This window comes from Myotis brandtii, unplaced genomic scaffold (genome assembly GCF_000412655.1).
Source record: "Myotis brandtii unplaced genomic scaffold, ASM41265v1 scaffold525, whole genome shotgun sequence".
In the NCBI taxonomy this organism is placed as follows: domain Eukaryota; kingdom Metazoa; phylum Chordata; class Mammalia; order Chiroptera; family Vespertilionidae; genus Myotis; species Myotis brandtii.
The window spans coordinates 2582356-2602970 of NW_005369915.1; the positions used below are offsets into that span (position 1 = coordinate 2582356).

At 39.1% G+C, this 20615-nt stretch overlaps 1 protein-coding gene across 3 annotated transcripts in view; it reads right to left on the reverse strand.

The window, feature by feature from the left end:
• Window positions 1–20609, reverse strand: part of ANAPC4 (anaphase promoting complex subunit 4) — a 33582-nt gene extending 12973 nt beyond the window's left edge. For all 3 annotated transcript variants that reach the window (XM_014548899.1, XM_005877660.2, XM_014548900.1), the window contains exons 1-17: window positions 20464–20609; window positions 17595–17700; window positions 15070–15202; window positions 12923–12997; window positions 12755–12781; window positions 12617–12661; window positions 11870–11954; window positions 11127–11231; window positions 9119–9202; window positions 7696–7782; window positions 7238–7302; window positions 6545–6587; window positions 6345–6421; window positions 4739–4839; window positions 4607–4658; window positions 3428–3483; window positions 299–345 (exon numbers count right to left, since the gene is read on the reverse strand). In XM_014548899.1, coding sequence (XP_014404385.1) covers window positions 299–345; window positions 3428–3483; window positions 4607–4658; window positions 4739–4839; window positions 6345–6421; window positions 6545–6587; window positions 7238–7302; window positions 7696–7782; window positions 9119–9202; window positions 11127–11231; window positions 11870–11954; window positions 12617–12661; window positions 12755–12781; window positions 12923–12997; window positions 15070–15202; window positions 17595–17700; window positions 20464–20592 — 1317 coding nt within the window. In that variant the 5' untranslated portion in view covers window positions 20593–20609. The remainder of the gene's footprint in view (window positions 1–298; window positions 346–3427; window positions 3484–4606; window positions 4659–4738; window positions 4840–6344; window positions 6422–6544; window positions 6588–7237; window positions 7303–7695; window positions 7783–9118; window positions 9203–11126; window positions 11232–11869; window positions 11955–12616; window positions 12662–12754; window positions 12782–12922; window positions 12998–15069; window positions 15203–17594; window positions 17701–20463) is intronic.
• Between the last annotated feature and the right edge of the window lie 6 nt (window positions 20610–20615).

Consider the following 20615-nt stretch of genomic DNA (forward strand, 5'->3'; position numbering starts at 1 on the left):
CCCCAACTCCCCAATCGGCCCTGCTCTGAGCCTGACCAGGGGCTGCACCTAGGGATTGGGCGTGCCCTCTGCCACCCGGGAGCAGGCCTAAGCCAGCAGGTCGTTATCTCCCGAGGGGTCCCAGACTTCGAGAGGAAACAGGCCGGGCTGGGGGACCCCCCCTCTCTCCCCCGAGTGCACAAATTTTTGTGCACCGGGCCTCTAGTAACTGTGTAATAAGAATACCAAGACAACTAGCAAAGCTGAGCTCCACCAGGGCATAAATAACACATTAGAGAAATATACTGTTATATACTACCTTATTCAGCTCGGGAATCACATGGTCTTCTGTCATTCTCAACATTGCTGAAAATATAAATTTAAAAACTACCTTTAAAGAAAAACTACAAACATAATTTTAATTATAGATGCTTTTCCAAGACTAATGTGTTTCACTGGACCAAATTTTCAATTTTCAACATCCTCTTTTCACCAAGAAAAACTTATTTTCTTCTAAAAACTACAGGAAGGGTAAAGGGGGTCAAATATGGTGAAGGAAGACTTGGCTTTGGGTAGTGAAGACAGAGTGTTCAACTGTACACCTGAAACTTATATATAATCTTATTAGCCAATGTCACCCCAGTAAGTTTAATAAAAATGTTTTAAATCCTGAAGGGTCAAGAATTTAAACTTGGTTTCTCTTTCTAGGTTCCCAATGGTTGGGCTAATCATGCTTAACTCTAATTTTTCATTTGCTCCTTCAGCCCAACCCACCGCCACTCCAGACAAACAAATACAACTGCTGCCTTGTGCTAAGACTGCTTTTGCTAGGATTCCTCCTTCTACCCCGGTGATGTTTCCTCTCTTAAAATCTGCAAGTAATCCTTTCCTCCAAAGCCTTAGAATACCACAGGCGTGTTTCTTTCCCTTGGGCTTATTCACTGCGTAAAGGAGTATGCACTACACTCCATGTGTATGTGTGCATATACGTCTATTTACACAGCCTAGTATCTGTGGCTATCTTCATCCACACTGTGCTTGCTGTGTTACGTGCCCCTAAGTCATGAAGTATGCTGCCTGTGCTTTAGCAGTGTCTGAATGTGCTCCTTGTGTTTGGTCAGGAAAAGGCATGTTGGACATGCTTCTGCAAATACAGATTATTTTAAAACTACTTTTAATTCAAACTTCTAAATTATTGGTAAAGCCAGCCATACTCTAGTTCTACTCATTCATTCATTTGTCCTTCCCAAAATTATTTATTGAGCGTAGCACAGGTGCTGGGGACACGGCGTATAAAAGAAGTCCCTGCTTTCGCTAGGATGACATTTTACACAAGAGCAAGCCGAGGTTACAGAGCTAAGGTGGCAGAGCCAGATTCCCATGAGGCCCCAGTGCCCAAACCAGTGTGCCTCCCACAGCGTCCTGCTCTAACGAGGACTGAGCGGCAATTCACTCTTCTTCTAATCCCGCTTCTTGTTACCATAGAGACATGCAATAAGAATGTAAGTTGCCTAAATTACTCCAAAAATTATAAGTAAAACCAAAGTCCTACTTCTGTAAAAGGAAATTATTTCTAAGTTTTCTGTAATTCATTCTAATTAACAACTCTGATCAAATAACAGGCTGGCCTGAGAAACACTCCGGCTCCCCATCCTGGCTAGCGTTGGTATGATTTTGAGAAAAATCTAAGAATTATAAATGTCAACATCTGCAGACCACATTATTTTATCAAAAGCAATTATATTAGGCTGACAAGTATGAAGTTTGTTTTCAAATATCAGAATTGAAGGTTTGCGCAGTTGTTAACAAACAGAGGATAAATTCTATTTATAACTAAATTTTGCATATGTTGGAAGAAAATGTATGTTGGATTACTTCAAAGGTTTTAAGAGAGGTCACCAAAATAACAGTACAAATGGGCCTCAATAAAATATGCACATGCTGTAAAGTGAACATTAAAATTTTTAATATCAATAAGAATGTTAATTACCTACAAATACAAAGATCGTGTAGAGATTAAAAAAAAAAAAAGGCCAGAAGTGTCCACATTCTATTTAACTACAACATCACTGTCCAATGGAAGTGATGATGGAAATGTCCTAGTTTGTGCTGGCCAACACGGTAGCCCCTAACCATGTGGCTTCTGAGCACTTCAGATGTGTCTAGCACAGTGATGGCGAACCTTTTGAGCTCGGCGTGTCAGCATTTTGAAAAACCCTAACTTAACTCTAGTGCCGTGTCACATATAGAAATTTGTTGATATTTGCAACCATAGTAAAACAAAGACTTATATTTTTGATATTTATTTTATATATTTAAATGCCATTTAACAGAGAAAAATCAACCAAAAAAATGAGTTCACGTGTCACTTCTGACACGCGTGTCACAGGTTCGCCATCACTGGTCTAGCATGACAAAGGAACTGAATATAAAATTTTATATAACTTCAACTAATTTAAATAGCTGCATGTGGCTAGTGGCTACCATATGGACTGCATAGATCTAGAGACAGAAAACCAAAGTATAAAACAGGAGATAAGCTACTCAGGGCAGAGGCTGTGTCTTATTTTTCTCTCTATTAATTCTAACACCTAACAATGCCTAATATATAACAGGTATTAAAAAAAATTTTTAATACCTTTTTATTAATTTCATAGAGCAAAGGAGAGGGAGAGAAAGAAACATCAATGATGAGAGAGAATCATTGACTGGCTGCTTCCTACATGCCCCCTACTGGGGATTGAGCCTGCAACCTGGGCATGTGCCCTGCTGGGAATCGTCCATGAACTCATGGTTCATAGATCAATGCTCAACTACTGAGCCATGCTGGCTGGGCTCAAAAATGTTATTTTAACCTAAGGGGTTAAACAAGGTAAAAAAAAAAAATGGTTAATTAGCCCTGGCTGGTATTGCTCAGTGGGCTGGAGCGTCATCCCGAGCATCAAGGGTCACAGATTTGATGACTAGTCAAGGCACATTCCCAGGTTGTGGGTTTGATCTCCGGTCCAGGTGCATATGGGAGGCAACTGACTGATGATTCTCTCTCTCATCAATGTTTCTCTCCCTCTACCACCTTCCCTCTCTCCTCCCCTTCGCCTCTCTCTCTCTCTCTCTCTCTCTCTCTCTCTCTCCAAAAATCAATAAAAACATATCCTTGAATAAGGTTTAAAAAATACATTAAACAAAGGCTAATTATCAGTGAGCGACAGAGATAACCAATGCTACAAGTTACATCTGAGAGGATGTGGGGGTGGATGGATGTATAAAGAAATAAGACTGGCCATGTGTTGAAAACAGCTGAAACTGGATGAAGGGTAAAGGGGGTTCATTTATACTATTCTCTCTACTTTTATAGGTATTTGCAATTTTACTAAAGTAAATATTCTAGCTTGATATTGCTACAGTTTAAAAACAAAAGTGTGAGAATAACAAGAATGCTTTAACTTACCCACATAGAGCCACCGAAAAAATGCTTTGAAGTTTTTCATACTGCTATCTATAACTCTAAAGAGATAAAAATATATCAAAAATGAAATTATTACATAGGTTCATGTAACATTTTTCACTGTGGCATATAATAATCCTTACTGTCCTGTTATATCCTATCTGATGACATGTAAGCCTTTAGAACAGATTTTACAAATCACACACACACACCCCTAAAAATAAAATTTCAAAAGAGCAAATCCTGATTCTTTTCAAAAATAAAACAAATAACTCCTATTCTAACTGGTTATAACAGCCTTGCCACAAATGTAATAGTCTCTCCTAGCATTCAGTAAAAGCATGAAATCCTTTTCTAACGTGGCAAGTAAAAGAAACAAGAAAAAAAAAATCAGGTTTCAGCATTATTCGTTTTAAAAAAAAAATGGTCAGAAAGAAAAAACATCAACCCCCAACAGAAAATTATTATAAATCTGTACTGTCACCACCTCCGATATCACTGAATATTATTTTTGGAAGTTCGTATTTTTGTCCTTACAATAACGAATCACAAGAATTGAATTTCCTCGTGCTTAACACAAATGTACCCCCCATAATGAACTATTAGAAGTGGAAGTCACCTTCATGTTGATGAAACTGTTTCTGAATATATATCATTTTAAAAATCTCTTTAAGCTTCCACCTATAAGATAATTACTCTAAGCAAATAATACTGCATGTTTCATTCCTAAACCTCAGAAGCCCTTCCAAGCCTCATAACAGTGCTGGAGAGGTGGGTCATTATCATTAACCTTTCCATACCCAGTAAAACCTATGATCAAAACTCTCCGGCAGCAAAAAGAAAAAAAAGAGAAAAAAAGTTCCTTTGTTAAGGAAAAAAGTTCTCTAACCATCAATACAGTTTAGAAATATGGAGGTAACCTACAGACGAACTAAAAATAGCAGCACTTATAAAGAGCAAAAAGGTCCCGGAGACAGGGCCGGGGTAAGGATAGGGGGACAGGACAATACTGCTTTATGTTATGAGACCACTGTGTTATCGGCTGATTTTAATCAAGGCATAATTTTCACAAAAACTTTAAAACTGGTTTTAAGAAAATCAAGACAATTTGCCAGGTTCTTATTTGTAAGCGAAAGGGGAAACAGTGTGAGGTCAGTGATGCCAGGTATCCCCAATACTTACTGCAGAAGTTCATTTGCCTTGAGTATGAAAGAGCCCACAGCAGTAATAGCATCTAAAAGGAAATAAATAAATATCATTTGTCAGGTAAGTAAAGTGTGTTTAATGCACTCTGTTGGAAAATGAAATTACTACCTTCAATACCCGCAGCATCTAATCCAAGAGGTTCATATTTCTGTTTCCATGAAGCCATTCCTTTCAGTTCACTCAGATGGTATAATAAAGACTCTGAGCCACTAAAACGGAGCAGAAATAAATTAGCTTCATTACCATCAGCAAGGTGGCAGGCAGTTACTACCTAGCTTGAACGTTCCTGAATATTCAGAAATAAAAACTGGAAGTAACTTAAATTTTTTTTTCTAAGAGAAATAATTCTTTCTCAAAATTATCACTAAAAACTGAGCAGAATCATCTGGTCATCAACTGCTGAGATGAGAACATGACCAAGATGATTAAATTTTGCAAGAAAATCAAATCCTGTTCCACAGTTACTCCTGGCACTTTTAAGACAGTCATATGATCATCTTGTTCGTTCAACAGCTCTGTATTTAAAATTCAGCAAGCATTTATTAAGCTCCAACTTTATTTAGGACAGGCACTGTGCTAGACTCTGTGGGAACATAATGGCGAAAAAAGCGAAAAGGTCCCCGTGGCACCAACAGTCTAATAGGGAAGATGGCGATTACCACACAATCAGACATTCCATCACTCCAACCACATAAATGCCTTGAAGGAAATGCACACGGTGCAGTGTAACAGAAGAAACTAATCTAACCTGGGGGATAAGGGTAGGCCTCTCTGAACAAGCCTAAGAGCTAAAGAGTGCCAACTGAAAAGCAGGCTGGAATGTTCCAGAAAGTGATGCATGAAAGCATTAGGGAGGAGAAAAAAATATCAAGTTTGAGGCCATCAGTGTGGGTGCAGCAGAGGCAGGTGTGTGAAGGCCTTGGGAATGAGAAGGCACTGGAAGTTTTTAAGCAGGAGTAACATGATCAGGCCCATGTTCCTTGAACGTTTACCTTGCTTGAACATTCCTAAATATTCAGACCCGCCACGGGGGATATGTTTGAGGGGCACGGTGCAGACTGGAGAAGACTAGTCCAAAGGGTACTTGCAGGGATCCAAGGAAAAGGTGATGAAGGATTAGGGGACTCAGCATAAAGGGATTTATCAAAATTTAAGTCAAACACTGAGCACGTGCATCCGCCTGTCCACTGATTCGCTGAGAGGCTGTGGAGAGCAGCAGCAGGGACTCGGAGATCAGGGAGAAAGTCCAGCTCTGACATTTGGTAACGCTGGACCAGCCATGACCATTCTGAACTTGTTTCTTCTTATGTAAAACGAGGGTCATCTAATCAACACCTTTCCAAGGTATTAAATGCAAAAGTACGTAACAAGCTTTGTTAACTTAAAAATGATACACAAACATACTTAAATTCACTGCTCAAAAAAGGGGTATATGCCCTATTCAAAATATGCCTCATTGTTGGGTGAGGAAACAGCCCAGCCAGGGCCTAGCCCAGTGAAAAGATGTTGGAAAACAAGTTCATAAAGCAGAATTACAGGACTGATTTCTTATATTTTGGGTACTCCAAGATTCGCCTCAAATACCAATGCAGTCATTTTCACTAAAAAAGGCTCAAAAGAAGAATGACGGATGATGATGAGAAGGCTGTAGAAAGAAGACCAACACCCAGTACGTGCAAATGCAATACCAAAGAATTCTACAAAACCTTCATACCTCTGTAAGTGACTTATAACCAATTTTTGTATACTGGAATATGAGGACTCTATAGACTGGCCAAGCTTTTTTAAGCCCTAATTAAGAGAAGAAAATATATTTAATATGCAAGCAAGATACAATATGCCATTCTAAAAAAATAAAAAATTAAAACTGTGTTCATAGCCACTGAAACACAGAGACACTTTAACCACACACACCTTCACTGTTAACTGGTTCATTAAGAGGGTCTGAAGTTCAGCACTACAATGAAAAAGAAATTGTTTTTAAGTCTTAAACCTTTTAAATTTAAAATAATAAACAAGGTTTTTAAACAAAATAAACAAAAAGAAACAGCCCAGCAAAAATCAAGCATCTGCTGTACTGGTAAAAGGAAACAATAAAGTCCAGAAACGGACTGAAGCGTATATGAGAAGGTACTATATGCTAAAGTGGCATTTCAAAGCAGTGAGGAGGTGTAATACACATATAACCAAAAAATCACACCTGGGACATGTAAATGAAATAAAAGATAAACCATAAAAAAAAAAAAAACAGAAGAAAACACAAATCAATCTTTGAATACTCTTAAGATGGGAAAAGTCTTTTTAAGAATAATGCTAAGGCATAACTATTTAAGAATAATGCTAAGGAAAAAATTAATTTGGCTATATAAAAACTGTTAAATTTTTATACATTTAAAAATACATATATAATATATATTATACACATACAAAATGATCACATTTACATAAAAATGTATATGTGCAGAGAAAAGCCTAGAAAAACATATATACTATCTTTTGTTCTTGTGTGCCAGAATTTTAAAATATTTTTACAATTAATATTTTTTGAAATAAAAAATTACTTTAAAAAAGAAGAAAAAGCAGAAGTACCAAACATGAGTTTATTACCTAGCTTTCCCCCACAACAGCAAGTGCATGAATTCATCTTGCACTGATGTGGTTGTGTTCTTTTCCTAAACGAAATGGATAAAATTATACATAGGTTTTAAATTATAAGCATATTGATTCAAAATTACAGGCGCATGACTCCCTTCCTTTTCCTTAACCTTCCTTCAAATGGATTATGTACCTGTCAGTTACTGGGAAACAGCCAATCAGCTCTTCCAACAGCTGTCCTTATTCCCCAAGCCCCACCTGCCCCACTTCACCATCCTGTCCCCACCTAAGCTATGCAATGGGAAGACAGTCCTTTCTCTTTGAGAAAATAACCTGAGGTTAAACCAAGACATCTGAAAGAAAACCTGATCTTAGCCTTTTTCAAATCAGACCGATTTTTCTCATGCACCTTGTAACGTGAATAAGGACATCAAGCATTCTTCACTGTGTGGGAGGCTCAGGCACGTTACCTGCACAAACTTGGTGAGACGAGAATCCATCTGCATCAGTATTTCTTCCCAGGCTTCACACATACATGTTAGTGACAAATTTACATACTATTAACAAAAAGAAGAAAATGTCAATAGGGTAAAAAGTATTTAACTCAATATGCTAACTAAATAACGTGTGCTTCTTACTGTCCATTGTCTCAAAGAAATCCAGAATTTACTTTCAATCACTTTTAACTCAGTTAAGCCAGAGAAAAAGACTGCAGCTAACATCTGGTAATCACTTAACTACCAAACATTCCTAAATTAAGTTTTTATCTGGTAAAACAAATGTCCTCCAGCTTTTGACATGTATGTCTTACATACACAAACTGTCAAAATGCTGGTTTGGTCAGCTATTCAATTTTCAAACAGGATCTTTAAAAAGATTTTGATCTCCCGAAATCTTTTTTTTTTTTTTAATATATTTTATTGATTTTTTACAGAGAGGACAGGGATAGAGAGTTAGAAACTCGATGAGAGAGAAACATCGATCAGCTGCCTCCTGCACATCTCCTACTGGGGATATGCCCGCAACCAAGGTACATGCCCTTGACAGTAATCAAACCTGGGACCTTTCAGTCCGCAGGCCGACGCCCTATCCACTGAGCCAAACCAGTTTCGGCACCCCGAAATCTTTGACATCAAGTCAATTAGTGAGTGTGGGAGACTGAAAAGAAAAAAAAAAAGGCTACAATTCCACGTAGCTGCTCCTCTATCCAGACAGAGTGGATGTCTCCAGCCCTTAAATCTGGCCTTGTGCCTTGCTGTGACCAACACAAAGCAGAAGTGACACTGTGGGTCCAAGGGCTTTGTACACCTCCTCTTGCACTGACACCCCTGCCACTGCCACCACTTCATGGACAAGCCTGGCTAGCCCGCTGTGAGATGAGAAGGTGGAGCATAGACAAACCATCACAGCTAAGGGGCACCTAGATCAGCCAGCTGACTACCCAATGCAAGACCAAGCCCAGCCGAGATTAGCTGAACCTGGTCCTCATCAACAGAACCTCCCATCTGAGCCCAGACTGAACTGTCGACTAAGACACCAACCTACAGAATCAGGGGCTATTAAGTACCAAAGCTAACTGATAAGATGACTGTTTTCCATAATACTTTCTTTACAGTAAAACTTTAAAAATTCCAAGATATTATTTTATTTCTGGGAATATTTAAAACGATTTAAACTACTTTTTTCTCTTTTTTTGGAGAAATAGAGATGGATAGGAGATTTTCTATTACATTTCTTTTTCTTGCTTTAATGGATATTGTAAGATTATCTATCAGACTAGATACCTCTACTACAGATAGTTAGCTTTACAAAATAAAATTTTCAAGTTTGTTATTTATAGAACATTAGAAACTTATAGTAAATATTCACATAAAACAAGCTATAAATAAATACCTGCAAAAGAGCTGAAATGTGAGTAAACTTTCTGGCCATCCGAGTTACTTCAGGTAAGAAAGAGTACAATAGATTGGTTTCAAGCTGCAAAATCAAAATAATAAAGTGAGTCACAATTAGATGCACTTATTTAAAAAAAAATTTTTAAAAACCTTTTAAGTATTTTTTAATTACAGCTGACATTCAATATTACATTAGTTTCAGATATATAGCATAGTGGTTACATATTTATTTATTTATTTAAATATATTTGTATTGATTTCGGAGAGAAAGGGAGAGGGAGAGAGAAATAGAAATAATGATGAGAGAATCATTGATCGGCTGCCTCCTGCACACCCCCTACTGGAGATTGAGCAAACAACCCTGGCATGTGCCCTTGACCGAAATCGAACCCGGGACCCTTCAGTCCGAAGCCAATGCTCTATCCACTGAGCCAAACCAGCTAGGGCTGGTTACATATTTACATAACTTACGAAGTAATTACCCCAATAAGTCTAGTACCCACCTGACATCATGCAGAGTTACCACAATATTATTGACTATATTCACTATGTTGTACTTTACATCCCCATGACTATTTTTGATGGCCAATTTGTATTTCTTAATCCCTTTACCTTTTTCACACTTCTTTTAAAAAAGATAAATCAGTCCTCCCCTGGTACAAACTTCCAGTTACAAAATGAATAAATCATGGGGACTTAATGCAAAGCATGGTGACTATAGTCAATAACATTATAGTGCAAGAGAGTAAACTTTAAAAAAATCTCATTACAAGAAAAATATATATATATTTGTATAACTTTGTATATATAATGGATGATAACCAGACTTATTGTGATCATTTCGCAGTGTGCATAAATACCAAATTATTATGTTGTACACCTGAAACTAATGTTATATGCCAATTATACCTCACGTAAAAAAAAAAAACTTTTTAAAAAATAAAGCAGGCCCTAGCTGGTTTGGCTCAGTGGATAGAGCGTTGGCCAGTGGACTGAAGGGTCCCAGGTTCGATTCCGGTCAAGGGCCTGTACCTTGGTTGCGGGCACATCCCCAGTGGGGGGAGTGCAGGAGGCAGCTGATGGATGTTTCAATATATTTTAAAAAAATAAAAATAAAAGTAAATAAAAATAAAAAATAAAGCAGTACCTCCCAGTTCAAAAAACAAAATCCTATAATTCAGAAGAGTCAAGATCTAACTCTGTATCATCAGAAAGACTATGTCAGAATTCTCCTTTTGAGCCCAAAAGTTTTAAGAGTATCAGAAAACCTTAGGATTTTGTTTTTAAATATGTTTTTATTGATTTTAAAGTGAGAGAAAGGGGAAGGGGGAGAGAGAGAGAAACATCAATTGGCTGCCTCCTGCATGCCCCTTGCTAGGGATCGAGCCGGCAACCTGGGCATGTGCCCCTAATGGGAATCATACCAGGAACTAAACCAGTGGCCTCAGTGCATGGGATGATGCTCAACCAACTGAGCCACACCAGCCAGGGCAAACTTGAGGATTTTCTACTCTGCCGTGTTTAAGTGTGCATTGCTCACCGTCCCTTGGTTAGCAATCCCCTCTACACAGGTTTTTATAATACTACTAGAGGCCCAGTGCATGGGGTTCCTCGGCCTGGCCTGCAGGGATCAGGCCGAAACCAGCTCTCCGACACCCCCCAAGAGGTCCCGGATTGCGAGAGGGCGGTTCTCAGGTGACGCACCCCGGAATCAGGCTCCCTCCTCTCTGGTTCCGGGTGCATCACCTGAGAACTGCAGCTACCAAGTCACCACAGCTTGGCAGCTCCTGCGTTGAGCATCTGTCCCCTGGTGGTCAGTGCTTGTTATAGCTACTGGCCAGTCGCTTAGGCTTTTATATATATAGATTCCACATGTAAGATTTAGAAGCCCCAAGTCAATTGTTTGCTTTTTTGTTTTAAGAACCATTTGGATGATATGGACAATAAAAACCTATAAAACCTTTTAAAAACAGATTTACTCTCTGCTGTCAGGTTTCGATACTCACCTGAAAGTATGAAACTTCTGAAACACCAGTGGCAGAGACCTCTGTGACTACGGATAATGATTTCAAATCACTTGATAAACACAACGCAAGACAAGTACCAACAATCTGTAAGACAGTCAAATCCCCCAGCATACTTAGTATTACTGCTAGACTGCATCGCTTACAAGACAGAAGGCAAACATTCACAGAGGTCTAAACAGCAGAAACACGTTGCCTGACTCCTGCCACACCTGTGTAGCCATCCGCCTAGATGCAAGGACGAGGAAGGACACAACAATGGACACTCGCATACCGATATCAAGGGTCCCCAAATTTAGTGTTGGAGAACCAACATATTTGACAGAGTCTACAATATTTTCAAGAAGATGATTAAGCTACGAAGGGGGAAAAGCTACGGGGGAAGACGGAGACTTAGCAACCATGGCACCACGGAGACTCAGTACTGAGCTTCCGACGACTTGCATCACATTCCTATCACAAATTGGAGCTCTAACCCACCGCAAGGCTAGAACATTAAATCACAATCAAGCGTGTCCTATCAACCTTTCTGTTAAAAAGAAAAACTTGACTAATGCCACCAATAGTTCCATATCTTCACAGACATCATAACACTATTTTGAACTTAGGGAAGAGTCCTATTAACATTTAAGAACAAATAATTTTGTGTTTTATTCTTTTTCGTAAATCAGTTAGCTGCTATATTCTAAGATAAACACTATAGAAAAAATTAAAGGAAAACTTACCCCTGTGACTCGGGCAATTTTGAACATTCCATAAGCATAAAGTTCAATAAAACCAGAGCTTCCTCCAAGGACAAGAATATTAAGCCTAATTAAAAATAATGCAACAAGCTGAGGACAACAGGGAAGATGCAGTTCTTAAACTAAGATATAAATTGTTCCTGCTCTCATACAATCTGCATGCTAAAGCTCCCCTGTGGGGGAAATGAAACATGAAACAAATTCACTAATACTCAATATTCAATCACATCAGCCTCAATGCATTATTTCAAAAGAACATCAATTTTTTCTAGCCTAAAAAACATCAGTTTACAGTAAAATAAGCATCAATTATTTTGACGATTACATTTGTATACTCTCAATAACAAAACAATCCTTTTTCCAGCTAATACAAAGTGCCATCAGTTTTATCATGGCTCTTATGCTATGATACTGAACAAGCAAGCTTAAAGAACTTAAATATATTTAAGTTTAAATTTTAGAAACTCTAGTACCTCAATCCTCTCTTGCTTCTTATTGAAAGAAACAAAGGTACATTATAATATTGTTAAGCTTGTCACAATCAAAGACCACACAATAAAAACAAGTAAACAATACATATTAATGTCTGTATATTGTTCAGAGGTATTTGTCAGAAATAAAATAATCACAAATAAAGGAATTGCCCTTGAAACTCTGAAAACTGCCTCAAATACCAAATATCAACTTTAATAAATTAGACTTGTTATTTAAGATATGTGCAAAATTTACCTGACATCTCCCAAAAGCTTAATAATTTCATCAGAATTTTCTTCACTAGAATATAAAAATAATTGGGTTATTTTTCAACTATATCCTTCAGATAATAAAAAGATTATCTTACTTGAAAACAAAAAAGTCATGCCTTACCTAAATATTTTTGAGGTGTTGCTATAACTAGAGAAAAACAGAGATTGGGGTAAAAAATACTCTTACTAGAAATATATTTTTTAAAACAAATGAGATAATTGTCACAGTGTTAAAAGTCGACAGAAATCTGTAAGATTAATTCCAATGAAATTAAACTCTGATACTTACTTTTTTGGCAATGTAGGTAATTTAGGTAAGAGAAGATTTGATTCATCTTCAGCATTATAAAAGGATGTTAGAACACTAAAAAACAGAAAAACAAGTATTATAAAAGCACCAAAGATTTTACTTCTCTTTCCATTTAAAAATATACTAGTTTTTTTAAATACCCAGTTTTATACATTATACGTTACCAAGTAAATAAATGCCACACATATTTTTACCATTGTAAAAAAGTCATAACAATCACAAACAAGAAGCAGAAGAGCAGAAAATCCGTAGGAAATTCTTGATTTACAAAAGGGTTTATTTCTGCAAAAAAAATCAGTCTGGCCACTTTACATTTAGTGGAACAAATATTAAAAAACAATTATCTCGCCGAAACCGGTTTGGCTCAGTGGATAGAGCGTCGGCTTGTGGACTGAAAGGTCCCAGGTTCGATTCCGGTCAAGGGCATGTACCTGGGTTGCGGGCACATCCCCAGTAGGAGATGTGCAGGAGGCAGCTGATCGATGTTTCTCTCTCATCGATGTTTCTAACTCTCTATCTCTCTCCCTTCCTCTCTGTAAAAAATCAATAAAATATATTTTAAAAAAAAAACCAATTATCTCAGCATATAAAATATACTCATATGTGGTTAGTATTAGATACTGACTGAGATGAATGATTCCTTAACTCTCATCTAAGAACCGTCACTAAACCTGAATAGGAGAGTACTTTTAAAGAACACTATAATTATTTTATCATTTAATTATGAGTCCTATGGCTTATTTACATTTGGAGATTTGACAACCCAGCAGGTATATAAGATGACACGATGCATTTTGAAACAGTCTTTTTTACCCCCCTTTTCCCCTCAATTCTACCCCAAATAAGGTTGGAAATAAATGAGAAGGTAAAAAAAAAAAAAAATGGTGATTTGGGAAGAATTTTTCCCCACTTTAACACAAACTAGGTATCCCAAGAGACCCTGGAATCTCCATAAAACATATCTAAACTATTTGTAGAAAGTATGTTAGAAATACACTTAGCAGCTAACTAGTCTGGCGTAGAACTTACATAGTATACTCTGCTCCTCTAACCTTCTGCTAACCCACATGACCCTTAGTCACTCTTGATTATCTGATGACAGATTAATCACTCTGTTTTATCTACAATGAATTTCAAACTCCAGGCTAGACCCTTGGTATCCAATTCTTTACAAGTCTCCCTTAGGAAAGCTGTCAATTAATATTCAGATTTTACAAATTAATTTGATATTAATTTAAAACTTAATTAGAAAGGAAACGCTAATGGAAAGAAAATTATCACATTTACTCAAAAAAGCTTTTATTTTCAGTATTCCCTAAACCCACTGATCCTTTAGGCCATTTTTACTGGTTATTACTGACTACAGAGATTAAGACAAAATTATTTCCATAAAATAAGGAAATTACTGGGGACAATGGACACAGAAAGAAGCCGTGTAACATCAAACAGAATGCTCCATTCAGCACTTTTCATACTCTAAGAATATTTACTAAGGCACAAAAAAAAACCAAAGCTTTCGAGGAAATAAATAGTGAAAAGCAAACCAGAACCTCAATGTGCGAACCAGCCATTTTAATTGTTATTACTTGAAAATATAGAGCAATAATGCAAACTACAAAAATAACTAAAAAGAAAAAGCTTGGATATTCAAACATTCCTGCTCCATAAAGAACCAGATTTTTTTTAGAAGAAAAAAAAAAATCTAACAAAGCATAAAAGAATGTTTATCTTGATAAACTTAAAAATACAAAAGTTAAATGCAATGTACACATACTTAACACATTGCAGATGGATCATGAGAATTCTCGCTTCATATTACACAGTGTTTTACAAAGTATCATACCTTAAAAAGATATTAGCTTGTAAGAACATATAATAAATACAAAATGCAATGGGTATTTAATTTTAAAGCGTGCCTTTAACATTTACTGTATGTAAAACATTTTTTGTACTCGTTCAATAGAAACTTATCTGGACACTGGGTAAAGCTAGCAATAACTACCGGTCCGCAATGTGTTAACATATAGATATCCCTAAGTACCCATTTTAAAAAATGAAAATTTCACGAATTCCATCCTATTGTGACTACTGGGGTTTTTCTTTTTTTTCCTTTTGAATTACTTTACCTGCTTTCTGCAGTCACCTCCATCCAATGCATACAAGAAACTGGGGCCTCCACAGAAAAGGAGTGCAAGCTTTCAGGTTTTTCCACATCACACAAAACAATTTTCTTGGTGTCAGCAAGAGCAAAGGCCAAAACTAAAAGAAAAAGATATCATCAGAAAAAATTAGTGTAACACTCAAGAAAAATAAATGGGTATTTCACTTCTTGCCCAGTTTTATTAACCTATATAATAAAACCCTAATATGCAAATTGACTGTATGGTGGAACGACCAATCGCTATGATGCACACTGACCACCAGGGGGCAGACGCTCAACGCAGGAACTGCCCCCTGGTGGTCAGTGCACTCCCACAGGGGCAGCGCTGCTCAGCCAGAAACCCAGCCCACAGGCTGGCAATGCAGCAGTAGTGGCAGGAGCCTCCCCTGCCTGCCGCAGCACTAAGGACCCCTTGGGGGATGTCCACCTGCTGGCTTAGGCCCGCTCCCCCGAGGGATCCCAGACTGCGAGAAGGCACAGGCTGGGCTAAGGGACCCCACCCCAGTACATGATGTCGTGCACTGGGCCTCTCATCTATAATAATAAAAGCGTTAATATGCTAATTAGACCGATGTCCTTCCAGACAAAGCCAGGGCTGCAAGGGAAGCCCAGGTCCCGGGTACCAGAGGGAAGTCAGGGAAAGGAAGGCCTACTTTTGCACAAATTTCATGCATCAGGCCTCTAGTTTTAAATACATTGTGATCACAGAAATCATTAAACCTAAAAAATCCTTTCTTTAAATAATGTTTTATAACCTAAATTACAGCTTTGCACATAGTTAAGCTGTTATCTAAGCTTTCTTTCAAATGCTCAAACTTTCATGAATAATCTACTACTTCCTCGTGAACTGTACTTAGCATCTTGCACATCAAAGCCTCTAAACTGGAACCCAGCTGCCAAGCAGAAAATACAAACCAGGTCTCAACAGACTAACAATCAATAACGTTGTATCACCAAGACATACTGGTCCCATAAACATGCCTAAAAGGCAAGAAGCAATTCCTTCCATCTGCTTAGTTCTTGGAAAGTATTTTGCTTCCCATTTTTGTTTCTAACCCCTAATGGAAAACAAGGCCATCACTGCGACTGAATTATCAAGTACACTTTCTCTACCTAAGTCACTGGCATCTTCCTAACTTATCAAATTTAAGAATCTGTGAATAGTGGGCTAAGGGTTTCACTGTATACCAACACATACAACTAGGCTAGATGTGAGGCAATCCCAGTATCCTCCTCTTTAAAATGATTTAAAGCAATCTTGAAATAACCAATACCTAAAAACACAAGACTTTTTTAATGATAAAAATATCATCTACTTAAATACTTTTTAACACACTGATTTTCATCATTTATTTTTCAGATCCTGGTATTTTTGGATGAATACTGCAAGCTATCAAGATGTTACTTACAAAAGTCCTCTAATTTTATATGTACTTTTTAAAATATATATTTTTTTATTGATTTCAGAGAGGAAGGGAGAGGGAGAGAGAGAGAAACATCAATGATGAGAGAGAATCATTGATTGGCTGCCTCCTGCATGCCCCCTACTGGGGATTGAGCCCACAACCTGGGCATGTGCCCTGACCGGGAATCGAACCGTGACCTCCTGGTCAATGCTCACTCAATCACTGAGTCACGCTGGAGGGCTACTTTTTTAAAAAAAATAAAAGATAAAACAACAGCTGAGCTAAATGAGTACAGATAAAAATAGTTATCTGTAAGTAATGGGCTTTCAGGGCATTTTTACATTATTTATATTTAGCTAGAAAAAAATTAATGAAGGGTACAAAAGAGTTTACAAAAACAGTTCCGTGTTGTTTTTTTTTAAAGCACCAATGATTACCGATGAACTTTAGGCAATGATTTACAGAATTTTACTGTACTGACTGTACGTGTACAACAGTTTAAATAACAACTGTCCATTGTAAACACAACACATGAGAGAGAAGGGTTCAGTCTGCAGAGCCACTGCCAGCTAGAATATACAAACTACAAAATAAAGGACACCTGGAGGAAAAAAATCATACAGAAATAGAATCAATGAGGTCAAAGGTGACAGTCCTTTGGGTGAGGCAAGCATACATGCAGAGAGAATAATGATGAGCCATCCATTTAAGGCTAAGAAACATTTTGGGGGAAAAAGAGCCACGATGGCACTGAACTGACCAGAGAGCGGTAGGTGAAGTTTGGGCCAAATTGTGCAGGACAAGACAACGAAGAGAATAAAACCAAAGTATTTTGTATATTCTACCAAATTTCATTTTAGAGTTACCTTCACCAAGAAGTCAGATTTTATTTTGGAGAAACAAGATGGTAGAATTAATTTAAGTTCTAATAAAACAGTTTAAAACATTCTTAAAAACTAATTTCCCAAACTGGTATTCAAAATTCTAGTATATAATGAGAACAGTAAATTCTTTCGGTGTTAAGCTTTCTTTAAAGAATACTCTGCGAATAATAAAAACGTATTTTTTATAACACGATCATTACGTTTGCCATCTGGTCTCCAAGCCAGGCAGGTCACTTCCTTTCCTGTATTTTCATTTGGTGGAAAACTCCAAACTCGGTGAAAACTTGCAAGTCGATGAAGTAAAACCTAGGACAAAACAGACATAATGGCAGAACATAAGAATCCATTTCCAAAAATAAAATAAACCTAGATCCCCACTATTTTTAAATTATCTTGAGTATATTTAGCTACCAGAAGAACGAAGACAAGTGTTTGAACGAACTTAAGGCATTTTCAAAATAGGTGGAACAGGTCTAATTTAACCCCATACTCTGCCCATTTTCCTATCTTTATGTCAACAGAAAACTTGTCTTTTGGAAAAGAATAAGGTTGTCCAAGAAGATAATGAAAAAAAAAAAAAAAGAATCACAAATAGCACTAGAAAGGTAGGAGTGATATAAATAACGGCAAACTTGGAATCAGACAACTTGGGATCTAACTTCAGCCATGCCACTCAACTGGCCATGGATCTTGGGCAAGTCACGTAGCCATTCTAACTTTCCTTTTCCATACGAGTAAGTTCCCATCTTGGAGGGTCAAGATGATACCCGAGTTCCTTGTACTTCAAAAATAAGATGGTCCCTACTCCATCCTCTACATAAACCAAACAACCATTGAGAATAAGGAAGAAAAGGTAGAACTGTGTGTGTTCCTGGACCCTGCCACACCTTCTTGGTATCCCACATTCACAGCTTTACCACTCCCTGCCTCATCTCATGGAGTCCCTCACTCCCAGTGACATCGACCCCTACTGGAAAGCCAAGCCCCTCAAGGAATCGCTCATCCCCCAGACTCAATGCTCTTTCCTGAGCATCTCTGCCATTCCTTACTTCCGAAACCCTTGCTCTGCTCCCTCTGGAATTCGTTCTCTTCTCTCAAATGTGCTTCTCACCTGAGGACACTGCTTCCCTGCAGGATTCCCAGGTGGCGGCCATTTGACTTCCTGCATCCCCTGTACTACTGCTGGGCTAGGAGATGAAGTAGGTTTCATCCTTGATGCTCAATACCATTTCTGGATGATTTTTCTTCTCTTCGTCAAAGTACTCTAACTTTTAATTTTATGCAGTCAGACCAGATCACCCTCTATCTCTCTTTAATTGCAGTCATCTAGAGCAGTGGTGGCCAACCTTTCAGACCTCACGGACCACTAGTGGTCCACGGACCACCAGTTGGCGACCGCTGATCTAGAGACCCCATTCCTCTCATTCCTGGAAGGTGTGGACTCCTGCCTGGCTCACTCTTACTTTCCAACACCACTTTCTCATCCTCATTGTTAGTAATTTCAAGAGCTTTTCAGTTCTCAACTACCTGTGCTACAATGATCACATCTTCCACCTCACCTCAGGAACTCCCAGGACCACACCTTTGACCCTGTCATTACCAAAAGCTACAAATGCTCCAACAAGCTCAGTTTCAAACCTTCCCCTTTCCATCCCTGCCTCTCTCTTTCCAGCTCATCCCTACTTACACCCGGCTTTGATTCTTCAACCTCACCAAGGCATGCAATCCATGGATTCTACCACCTATTCAGTGTCCCTCACTCCACACACGCCCTCACTTCCCTACTTAATCAGGTTAGAACCCAAGGTTCATCATTACAGTCTTGCATATACTTCCCTTGCACCTCTCTTGCTTTGTCAGACTTGCAAAACAACATCCTTGGTTAAACCCAACCATGTCTGCACCCGGGTAGCCAAAAGAACAGCAGAGACACACAACCATGCTCACGAGTTTCCCTTAATTTCGTGTGGCTCCGACCAGCAATCCCATTAGGTTTCCCTAGTCCACTTGCCTTGTCGGCTTTTTCTCACCTCTCTTTTCTCCTCAAACTTCTAACATTCCACCCTCACTCCTGAACAGCACCCCTCTTCTCACTGAGACAATAGCAGCAACAAGTGCCCACTAGTACATCTACCCATCTGATTGCACTGGCGTCCCTAAAACCTCTCTCCCCCTCCTGCTGTGGCTGTACTACCTGCGCTCCTCTCCGAAGCAATGACATCATCAAAGCTCCCTGGCAGAGGAGGGAGGGAGGTCCTTGAGAAAGCAGACATCAGTACCCTGGAGACAAGGGCAGGGCAGCCAACGCAGCGATGTAGCCCCCAATGCTAAGTCTCCCTGGCTCCTAAGTCCTCCTTACATCCACTTACCAAGCTTGCTGCACACAACACAAGCCTCACCTGGCCAGGACACCTGCCAAAAGGCCAGAGGAGGACGCGTACGCAGGTGAAGGTTCCCTTACAACATGGCTGCCAGATAATGAGCCCTCTCAGCAGAAGGTTGGGTACAGCCAGGATGCAGCTCATGAATATCCTGTCAACCAGACATGCTGTCAGCACTCACGCACCTCCCACCAGGAATCCAGGGAGACTTCACTCCCTTGTTTTAAAGGTGTTTCTAACGGGCGGCGGCGATCCAGCACATAATACAAAACGTGGGCAAAAACATATAAATGCTTGAACACATCCTCTGGGGCAGGTGCACGCATGCACATCTGCAGCTAAAGTCTGACAATAACGCATCTTCCTTCTGCTACTCAACTGCAAGCGAACTTGGGAAGGGTCCGTGGACCTACTCCTATGGGTGAGTGGCACATGATGGGCTTCTCAAAAGCCCAGTTCGCAAATAAATGACCCAAAGAGACGGGCAGGCAGGACTGTGTGATTGTGTGAGAACTTATTTTAGCCACAAAATACGTAAAATAAGCATATACATTGTCTTTCCCGTACACGGTCCCTTAGACTTTCACCTGAAGTTTACAGCGGCCGGGAAGGGAGAGGGGTGGGCAGGTGGCGCGCCCAGCCCGCGGAGGGGAGACTGAGGCTGGGGCGCCGGCGGCGGCTCACTCACCTCGCCCGCGGTGTTGGCCAGAGCGATGAGGTCCCGCTTGGGGGACCAGACCAGGAACACGACCTCCTGCGGCAGCTGCTTCTCTCCCACCACCCGGAAGGACGGGAAGCAGGTCGGGAAGCGCAGCATGGGGGCGGCTCTGCAACGACACT